Source organism: Lactuca virosa, chromosome 5 (assembly GCF_052849685.1).
Source record: "Lactuca virosa cultivar CGN04683 chromosome 5, Lactuca_virosa_CGN04683_v6, whole genome shotgun sequence".
In the NCBI taxonomy this organism is placed as follows: Eukaryota; Viridiplantae; Streptophyta; class Magnoliopsida; order Asterales; family Asteraceae; genus Lactuca; species Lactuca virosa.
In genome coordinates this window covers 307106818-307116607 of record NC_136430.1, presented here as the reverse complement: position 1 = coordinate 307116607, position 9790 = coordinate 307106818, and the positions used below count along the sequence as shown (strand labels likewise).

Sequence of the window (9790 nt, the reverse complement as noted above, 5' to 3'; positions counted from 1 at the left end):
GACCATTTTACCCCTAACCTAGCCTTGTCCAAAACCATGACCCAGACTACAATCTGAAAAGCCCAAAGTCCTACTACTCAGCCAATGGCCCAATTTTCCAAATTGGACCCAACCCCATATGGGCCTTATCCTAAGCCCATAGTTCCCTTAATTACAGTTCAGATTACCTCAAATACCCCTTGGGACAACCTTGTTTAAAGACATAAATCGAAAAGACAAGATCCAAAAACCTTATCGACCCAACTCGCCGAGTTGTCTACTCAACTCGCCAAGTTCTACATCAACTCAGAAACGGGGAAAACCAAAACAATTCGCCGAGTTGACCAACCAAATCGCCGAGTTCGCCCGAGACCCAACAGCTTAATGCATTAAGTTGCCTTCATCGAATCCAAGGCTCCAAAGCTCAGGTCTTGACCAAAATGAGATCTAGAAGGGTAAAGTTTCCAACTTTACCCCTAGGAACCACCTAAATGAGTCCAAACCTAAACCCTAGACTTGAAAGAGTGAGGGCTTAATCATTAAGCACTTAATCATCAAGGACAATACTTCAAAATGCAGATCTGACCCCATAAGGCTAGATGGCCACGTAAAGTTTCCATCTTTACGCTTAAGCATGACTAGAAGGAGCTCAAAAGCTCAAAAAGGGCTAAGTGAAAGACTTAATGAATCCATGAAGCCCTTAAACCCATAAAGTTGGTCCCTTTATGCCAAAAGAGCTCATTAAGATCATAGATCTGAAAGAATAAACACTTAGGACTTCTACTTCCCCAACAACCACCCATCCATGGCTAAAAGCATATAACCCAAGAAGAGATCTAAGCAAATATTAAGCAAGGTTAGAACTTTATACCCGAAATATGCTGGAAATGGAGCAGAGAATCAAGATCTGAAAGCTCCTACTTGAACCACCAGCATGCACCAAGCTTCTCTTCCTCCAATGAGCTTCAAACACACCAAAACACACCCACAATGAGCTCACAACACTCAAGGAGGCTCTAGGGTTTTGAGATTTGGGTTAGGGGCTATGGAGGCTGGGAATGAGGCCAACACCTGGGACTTAAGGTGTTTAAATAGGGTGCAAATCCTTAAAATTAGGGTTTCTCAATCAGTGTCCAACTCGTCGAGTTCCCTTCACCAACTCGCCGAGTTTGTTCATAAAAACGCACGACCCAAAGGCCTCCAACACGTCGAGTTTCCCACCATCAACTCGACGAATTGGTCCTTAGAATATAGGATTTATTTCACAATTAAGCTTCTAGATTCCGGGTGTTACAACTTGAGTGTAAAATCGAATAACAAAACAACATAAGAAAGAGAAAAACCAAATGACCAAAATTCATCTACATTGTAGTTTTTGTAACTACAAGTGGAGAGGATTCATCAACATTGTAGTTTTTGTAACTACATTGTAATTTTTGTAACCATTTCGCATTATTGGACCAAGAAAATCTCAAGAGAAAAGAATGTGACCCATGTACCAAAATAAATCGTTAAGCATTTATATATTGGAATAAAATAATTGGTAGATTCAAATAGCTTTTTAAAATTTTATAGTCAAATTATTTTATCATCATAATAGAATTAAATTGGAAAGGTAAGCATCTCCATTGAGGGATTACAAAGCAAAGCATGTTGGTTTGGTGCATAATGTGGGCAAGGGATAGATACTCTTTAAGCAAAAGTTACTTACCCACGTCACGCCTATTTTTTTTTCTTTATGATTCGTAGTTTTATATTTTCTCTACATATGTTTTTAAATTTTTCTATATATTAATTTTTTTAGGTTATTGAGACACTTTAGTTCTTTTATAATATTATTTGTAACTTACTAAGACGTTACAATACACTTTAGAAAAGTACTTTGAATATATACAACCAATGATCGTTTATGCAACAAATGATTTAAATTGTTTATAATTTATTTGATAAATTGGTATTTAAACGAATCGAGCAATCTTATTTCATTTTTAAGAGTAAAATATGTAACATTTTACATGTACATGCACAATCGGTCCATAAGGAGGCAAACCTCAGAAACCATCCAAGGCCCAACTGGTTTGTTGTCCCAAATTAATGTCGACTATTTACAGGAGTTCATCAGCTTCATAAAATTATTGAAGCATAAAAAAACCAATGCATCGATGGCGACAATTTCCTCAATATATAAAAGCTCGTAAGTTTGTGTGATCAAAATTTAGCTCAGCGGTATCCGGTGTTGCTCTCCCTTTTTGAGGTCGAGGGTTCAAGTCTCACTGTGGACATAAGTGAAATAATTTAAGAATAGATTAGTATTTGCCAATTTCATTAAAAAAAATCTAATGTGGTGAGAGATATTCTTGGAAAGAAGCAAAGTATAAACATTAAAGTAATGTTTGGAAAAATAGAACGCGATCTTATGGGAACGGGATCGTATGGGTTCTGCTTCAATTCATATATATTACTCTTAATACAAAATCTAACCCTTATTATACTTTAACCACGAATAGACACTTTAGTTCTTTTATAATATATCACGCTTAACAAATCCGTCTTTATATTTTCGTAGCGGCTACACCACGAATCGCGTCATGACATGTCTTGAGGCACGCCGTTTTTTATTAGAACATGAATAAAATAGACATTGTATGCCATTATTCTCTATTTCAATATTTTTATTAGATAATATCATATATTCTATCTAAATAATTATTTTATTGTATAGATAGAGAAAATTATGCAACCTGGTTGGTTGAATGAATAAAACATTTGTCCCATCTTTAAAAAATTATATAAAATTAAAAATAGAAATATTATTAAAAAAATAGAGGTCATAACCGAATAAAACAGCAAATCCATCGACGGCAGGGCATAATTGCCACTGTTTCACTTTCCAGTCCAAGAACCCCACTGTCTTCTCTCACTTCCACACCCTCTCTGTGAGATCACAACAAGTAGATTCGCATTTCGCCTTCTTCATTTTCGGATATTGGTACTCATCCTTGTGAACCCACGATCCAAACCAAAATTCAAAACTGAATACAGATTAGAAACTTAGAATCGCGAGAATGTACGGGAGGGATCCATGGGGTGGACCATTAGAAATAAACACCACTGACTCAGCGACGGACGATGATGGCAGCAGGAACTTGAACGACTTCGACAGAGCGGCGTTATCGCGGCCGTTGGATGAGACGCAACAGAGCTGGCTGTTAGGTCCCGGAGAAGAGAAGAAAAAGAAGTACGTTGATCTTGGTTGCATCAGTGTCAGCCGTAAGATCTTCGTTTGGACGGTTGGATTGATATTCGCAGCTGGTTTCATTGCTGGGTTTATTGTATTGATCGTTAAAACTGTTCCTAGGCATCACAAACACCCCCCACCTGCAGATAATTACACTGTTGCGCTTCAAAAAGCTCTCATGTTCTTCAATGCCCAAAAATGTTAGTCCACTTTCTAATTTAATCGGATCTATTGATTTCCCGTTTTCTCTTTTCTTATTTTGTTTGATCATTTTTGAACTTCTTATGTGTTTGTCTGTACTCTGTATCAATATTGATATGCCTAAGGACTCGATGTCATTCACTCAAGCCATAACAAGCAAATCAATGAAAATACGCTGCTAATTTTTGCATCTAATCTGCTAATAAAATGATATCCATGCAGCTGGAAGACTCCCCAAGCACAATAACGTGTCATGGAGGGGTAACTCCTGTCTAAATGATGGAAAATCAGACAAATCAGGGGCAGTGCTAAAAGATCTAGTGGGTGGATATTATGATGCTGGAGATGCTATAAAGTTCCATTTCCCTCAAGCTTTTGCCATGACCATGTTGAGTTGGAGTGTGATCGAATACAGTGCTAAATACGAAGCTGCAGGAGAGCTCAACCATGTTAAAGAGATCATTAAATGGGGCACCGATTACTTTCTGAAAACCTTCAATTCTACAGCCGATACCATAAACCAACTAGTAGCTCAGGTAATTACTCGTTTCCCTGACTTTCTCTATTAAGTCGTTCTTTCTGTATTAAGTCAAAAAGAAACAGGTGGGGACTGGTGATACGTCTGGTGGGACAAACGATCCGAATGATCATACTTGTTGGATGCGACCCGAGGACATTGATTACCCTCGCCCAGTGACCGAATGCTCTAGCTGCTCTGATCTTGCTGCAGAAATGGCTGCTGCTTTAGCTTCAGCTTCCATTGTTTTCAAGGACAATAAGGTGTATTCAAAGAAACTGGTGCATGGGGCTGCAACTCTTTGGAAGTTTGCTAGGGATCAGAGGGGTATGTACAGTGGTGGTGGTGCAGATGCTGCAAACTTTTATAATTCGAGTATGTATTGGGATGAGTTTGTTTGGGGAGGGGCGTGGATGTATTATGCAACGGGTAATCAGTCTTATCTTTACCTTTCTACTCACCCTACACTCGCTAAGCATGCTGGTGCTTTCTGGGGTGGTCCCGATTATGGTGTTCTTAGCTGGGATAATAAGCTTACAGGAGCTCAAGTAAGTTAATCAACTAACTCTCTACTTATTTTGTTATAACCATATTATGATATTAATCAATCTTATTCTTTTGTACTAGGTATTACTGACTAGATTGAGATTGTTTCTGAGCCCTGGTTATCCCTATGAAGAAACATTGAAGACGTTTCACAACCAAACAAGCATAATCATGTGTTCATACCTTCCATACTTCAATAGTTTTAACAGAACAAGAGGTAAAATAAATTAATAAATAAAAATCCTCTTCCCCTTTTTGGGTGAATAGGTTTTTTTATAACTGATTGGGTCAGCCACCTAATAGACCACTAATAGACCACTGTATACTTGATTTACATATTGTGTGATGTTCACAGGACAATGACTGTGTAGGTCAGCTCAGGGTTGCTAAAAATAAATAAATAAATAAAAATTGGAGAAATAATGGGATTCGTCTTCAATTGCAGGAGGGTTGATCCAATTAAACCATGGGAGACCGCAGCCTCTTCAGTATGTTGTGAATGCAGCTTTTTTAGCGACACTTTATAGCGACTATCTTGATGCAGCCGATACTCCGGGGTGGTATTGTGGGCCCAATTTCTACTCAACCAACGACTTACGTAAATTTGCACAAACTCAGGTAGAATCCAGCTCTCCTCTCTTTATGCATGGCATTTTTGTAAATTTTATAACTTGTTCCAATTTTCATATTGTAGATTGATTATATACTTGGGAAGAATCCAAGAAAGATGAGTTATGTTGTGGGGTTTGGCAATCACAACCCGAAGCACGTGCACCACAGAGGTGCATCAATCCCGAAGAATAAGGTGAAGTATAACTGTAAAGGAGGGTATAAATGGAGGGACTCTAAAAAACCGAATCCACATACGATAATAGGGGCAATGGTTGCAGGGCCAGATAAATATGATGGTTTCCATGATGTGCGTACAAACTACAATTTCACAGAGCCAACTATTGCTGGAAATGCTGGTTTAGTGGCGGCTCTCGTGGCCCTTTCCGGTGAAAGAACAACCAAGATTGATAAAAACACCATTTTTTCAGCGGTGCCACCTATGTTTCCGACTCCACCACCGCCACCGGCTCCCTGGAAACCTTGAGATTTTGCATCAGTTGTATGATTTTTTTGCGAATGATGTCACACATCAACAATTATTAGTTAACAGTTATAAAGGAGTCATAGTGATATGAGATGGAAATTCATTTGTTAATCGATATATAGGAAGATATAGCATATAGTTTCATGCCAAATTACAAGAAGAAATAACAATCCATATCACATGATGTATTTTAAGACGAAGAAATCATGATATCAAAAATGCAGCTAAAGCTTCTGCTACCTACTAAAGCTATCTAAAGACCTTACATTCTTTTTTTTTTTTTCATTTCATTTCTATTCAACTATTTGTCTGAAGAAGCCTGGCAGGTGGCAGCCTCTAAAACAAACCTATGAACGTGTAGACTCTAAATAGGAAGACTAGTAGTCTCTCTTCTTGGGACATTCTGATGCCCTGTGCCCAGATTGTCCACAGTTGAAACATGCTCCATCAAAGTTCCTACTATTTCAAACAAAAAAATATATTATTATTATTAGTATTTCATGAAGTATATATGGTTTTACTGTTATATATTGCTTCTAAAAATCCAATTTGAATAACATACAAAGCTACCCATTTATATCAAAATGCAACTTTAGTACCTGTCCCTAGTCCGAGAACCACTTCTTGCCCCAAAAGATGAAGTGCTTGAAGATCGTCTTTCACCAATTAGCCAGTCACTTCCACCACCACCTCCACCGGTTCTTGATCCGCCTCCGCCTCCGCCTCTAGACCAACTACTGCCACCGCCACTCCTGCCGCCTCGTCTGTAGCTATCCCCTTCGCCATCTGATGAGTATCGACTGCTACCACCCCAACCACCACGAGAACCACCAGCACCTCCCCTTCGTGACCCTCCTCCTCGTGAGCTTCTCTCTCTGTTAGAAAATCTACCATAAAAGTCACCTGCTGGACCATCATCTTGTAATACAGGCAACTGAAACAAGTACACAAATACCATTTCAGTAACTCAATAAAACTCTAGAATTCTATATCTACAAAACCAAACTGACTTCACCTTTGTAATTTTTATAATCGTATTGCCAGGTGGCACATCCTTAGTTAGTAGCTCTTTAGCAATCTCTTCCGGAAGATCAAAAACTGCACCCTGAACCTGATAACACAAATAGATGTTACAAAATAAGGTTAGCTTTCTAGAGCTATTACCGATAAGGAAGGCATTTATGTCTTTTGCACAGACAAGAGATCAAAACAAAAAGTTGCAATTTTTATCCTATTGACATCAGTAATGCAGTATAACATTAGCTAGCTTGAGTACACACCCTTTCATCTGCAATTATATGAATTTTTCCCAGTTCATCAGCAGCAGTTGAATAAACATCAGCCAAGAATCCAGTAACTGTTCTAGCCGACATAAACCCTCTCGATAAAGTAGGATCCCGTGTCAGTTGCAATGTAGTCCATCCCTGCAATGCAATCAAAATGAAGATACAGATACAGATACAGATACAGATATAGATATAGATACAGATACCCTCATACTAAAGAATTTAGAAATGTTAATATAATTCACCTGTTCATGTGTGATAAGAGAACGGGATGATGGAGGCTTTGAAAAGCCACTCAACTGTGCAAGGGCAGCAGCAAGAGCACTTGCACCCTGCTCCTCAATTAGCTTTTCAGCAGTTGGAGTGAAAAACTCTATAGACTCCCGATGAACACCAGCCAGGGTGGCAACAACTTGCTGAGCAGAAGACTCCAATACATCTTCGACAGCTGGCGGACTTACAAACTCAAAATGGCATCCCACATCACGCTCAAGAGATTTAACTGTTCTCCTCTGACTATTTGTGAACATCAAAATGGCATTCCCTACCTTCCCTGCACGCCCTGTTCTACCAGAACGATGCACAAATGTCTCTGGATCATTTGGTAGTTCATAATGAATAACCTAAAAAAAAAGAAAAAAAATATCAGTAATGTCATGTACTACCTAACAAATGGGGCTTAAAAAAAATTAGTAGAAAGCCCAATCCAATAGTTGGAACTTACTAAATCAACATTGGGAATATCAAGCCCACGAGAAGCAACATCAGTAGCAACAAGCACAGTAAACTTTCCCTGTCTGAAATTATTAAGTGTTCTTTCTCTTTGATGTTGAGATATGTCACCATGTAATGCCTCTGAAGTTATACTATTGGTTAATGCCAATGAGACCTCATCTGCATCCCTTTTTGTCTGAGTAAAGACAATGGTCTTCCCACCCTTTGCGTATACCTAACCTCATCACAACATAGTAAGAGTTCAGTTCACAAAACAATTCAAAATTTTGATCTAAACAAGATCCAATAAGTCTCATACCGTTACAAGATCACCAAGTATTGTCCGCTTTGAAGTTGATGTTGTTGGTATAGCATACAGCTTGATTCCCTCTGCTAGCTTTTCATCTTGATCACCAACCTTTTAGGATCAATGAGAAGAAACATGACACATTACAAGACTAGCCAATAAGCTATAATATATTTAGTTATATACCACAAGAACAAGAAACTTACCAAATCAATTGTCATGGGATTGTTAAGATATTTCCTAGAGAGTTTCTTGACCCAACCAGGCATAGTTGCTGAAAAAAGCATGCTTTGCCTCTGTGATGGAAGTTTTTCCAAGATATGTTCTACATCTTCCTCAAAACCAACAGCAAGCATTTGATCAGCTTCATCAAGAACCAAGAACTGAACCTCCCCCAATTTTAGGGTGTTACTGTCAATAAGATCAATAAGTCTTCCTGGTGTTCCAACCACCACATCAACTCCACGAGACAATGCATTTTGCTGTGAATTATATGAGACACCACCATAGACACAAACAGTGCTCAAATATGGAGCAGACTCTTTGATCTCTGATTCTACTTGCCTTGCCAATTCCCTGGTAGGTGCAAGGACCAAGACTCTGGGAAGACGTTGACCACGCCTTTACATAAAAGATATAAGAAACCAGTTAGATACAACATATTATCTGACTTACCAAGTACTGAGTGTTAAATAATCAAGAGTTTTCATGGGTACCTAGGAGAAATCCTTTCTTCATCGTCTTCTGTAAGTCTTTTGATTATTGGAATTCCAAATGCTAATGTCTTCCCAGTTCCAGTTTTGGCTCGAGCAATGATATCTCTACCTTCTAGTGCAGGGACCAATACAGCTCTCTACATAATTCAAACAAATACAAGTTACAAACTTGCTTAAATAAAAAGTCACATGAAACCAAGTACAAGCACCAAAGAGAAATTACACTGAAACATATAGAGATAAGCAGTAGAGATAGAGTGAGGTGTATGTAACTTTTGGATAAACATGTTTAGAAGTGGAGAAATGGATAACGTACTTGGATAGGGAACAGCCTAGTAATTTCTCGTTTTTCAAGAGACTGAACCAGCCTTTGGGGCAAACCCAATTTGGTAATTGAAAGTTCGTCATCATCAGCAACATTTCCAGCATCAACTATTGATGCTTCACTTTCAGACTCATCACTATACTCTCTGTCGCTATCGTCCAAAGAGCTATCTTCATCGAACACACCAAAACCCTTAAACGCGTTCTCGCTCAAAACAGAATTGGGGGCGGCAGTCGCCGACGTAACAAAAGCAGAACCACCACCGACACCTGCGCTGTTAGGTTTGAGTCTAGAGGTGACTTTCAAGGAAGTGAAGTGGGTTTTATCGGCAGAACGAGGAAGGTGCACGGGAGCGGCAGGGGCGGCGATTTTTCTAGAGAGTTGTTCTAGTGATGGGTTTTTGTGGTATACGGATACGCCTATGATGGAAGAAGAACACGCCATGAGTTTGATGGTAGTGACGGAACCGAGTGAGGAGGAAGGGGAAGAAGATGGGGGGATAAGGTGAGAGGTTTATGGAGATGAATGGTCCTAGAGACCACCTTGTTGGCTATAACTAAAACCTCAACTCCTTTTATACCTTCAAATTTTTGTTTCTATATTTCTCCCCGATATTTTCCTTGATAAAATTTCACAAGGTTTAGCAAAGGGTTATTCATATACTGAATAGGGATCCAAGCCCATAAAAGATACGAGAAACCCATGAAAACCTTGAAGTTCATCTCGTTAATCTGATCTTGTCGTTTTTTTAACAAAAATTGTTCGACTACTACTCACCGTCATTTTTATTCGCGAGGTTTTATTACTTTTATCTTTCCGTGCATTAAAGACATCCTTATAATGAAGCATCACTAAAGACTCACGG

General features: G+C 38.8%; 2 protein-coding genes across 3 annotated transcripts; one reads left to right on the top strand and one right to left on the bottom strand.

Annotated features, from left to right (window-relative positions):
• Positions 1-2850: 2850 nt before the first annotated feature.
• LOC145114966 (endoglucanase 25-like) lies at positions 2851-5688 on the top strand. The gene is made up of 6 exons (XM_079051093.1): positions 2851-3417; positions 3641-3954; positions 4022-4483; positions 4563-4698; positions 4927-5099; positions 5176-5688. Exons 1-6 carry the CDS (start codon positions 3045-3047, stop codon positions 5575-5577), a joined length of 1860 nt encoding a protein of 619 aa, XP_078907219.1. The 5' UTR covers positions 2851-3044; the 3' UTR covers positions 5578-5688.
• LOC145114965 (DEAD-box ATP-dependent RNA helicase 3, chloroplastic-like) lies at positions 5666-9487 on the bottom strand. 2 transcript variants are annotated; one of them, XM_079051091.1, is made up of 10 exons: positions 8917-9487; positions 8601-8737; positions 8091-8505; positions 7897-7995; positions 7588-7812; positions 7109-7486; positions 6858-7001; positions 6593-6688; positions 6177-6511; positions 5666-6036 (listed from the first exon to the last, which is right to left on the bottom strand). In XM_079051091.1, exons 1-10 carry the CDS (start codon positions 9367-9369, stop codon positions 5955-5957), a joined length of 2364 nt encoding a protein of 787 aa, XP_078907217.1. In that variant the 5' UTR covers positions 9370-9487; the 3' UTR covers positions 5666-5954. The 2 variants fall into 2 exon arrangements, with proteins under 2 accessions (XP_078907217.1, XP_078907218.1); XM_079051092.1 differs by having other exon boundaries at positions 5666-6033.
• Between the last annotated feature and the right edge of the window lie 303 nt (positions 9488-9790).

What these genes read in the sequence shown, in the direction of transcription:
- LOC145114966 (XM_079051093.1), top strand. Translation starts at nt 3,045, where the DNA reads ATGTACGGGAGGGATCCATGGGGTGGACCATTAGAAATAAACACCACT. An exon ending in GTTCTTCAATGCCCAAAAAT is followed by an intron (nt 3,418 to 3,640) that starts GTTAGTCCACTT and finishes ATATCCATGCAG; the next exon opens with CTGGAAGACTCCCCAAGCAC. An exon ending in ATAAGCTTACAGGAGCTCAA is followed by an intron (nt 4,484 to 4,562) that starts GTAAGTTAATCA and finishes CTTTTGTACTAG; the next exon opens with GTATTACTGACTAGATTGAG.
- LOC145114965 (XM_079051091.1), bottom strand. Translation starts at nt 9,369, where the DNA reads ATGGCGTGTTCTTCTTCCATCATAGGCGTATCCGTATACCACAAAAAC. An exon ending in ATCCCATGACAATTGATTTG is followed by an intron (nt 7,996 to 8,090) that starts GTAAGTTTCTTG and finishes TGATCCTAAAAG; the next exon opens with GTTGGTGATCAAGATGAAAA. An exon ending in CTCTTATCACACATGAACAG is followed by an intron (nt 7,002 to 7,108) that starts GTGAATTATATT and finishes ATTGCATTGCAG; the next exon opens with GGATGGACTACATTGCAACT.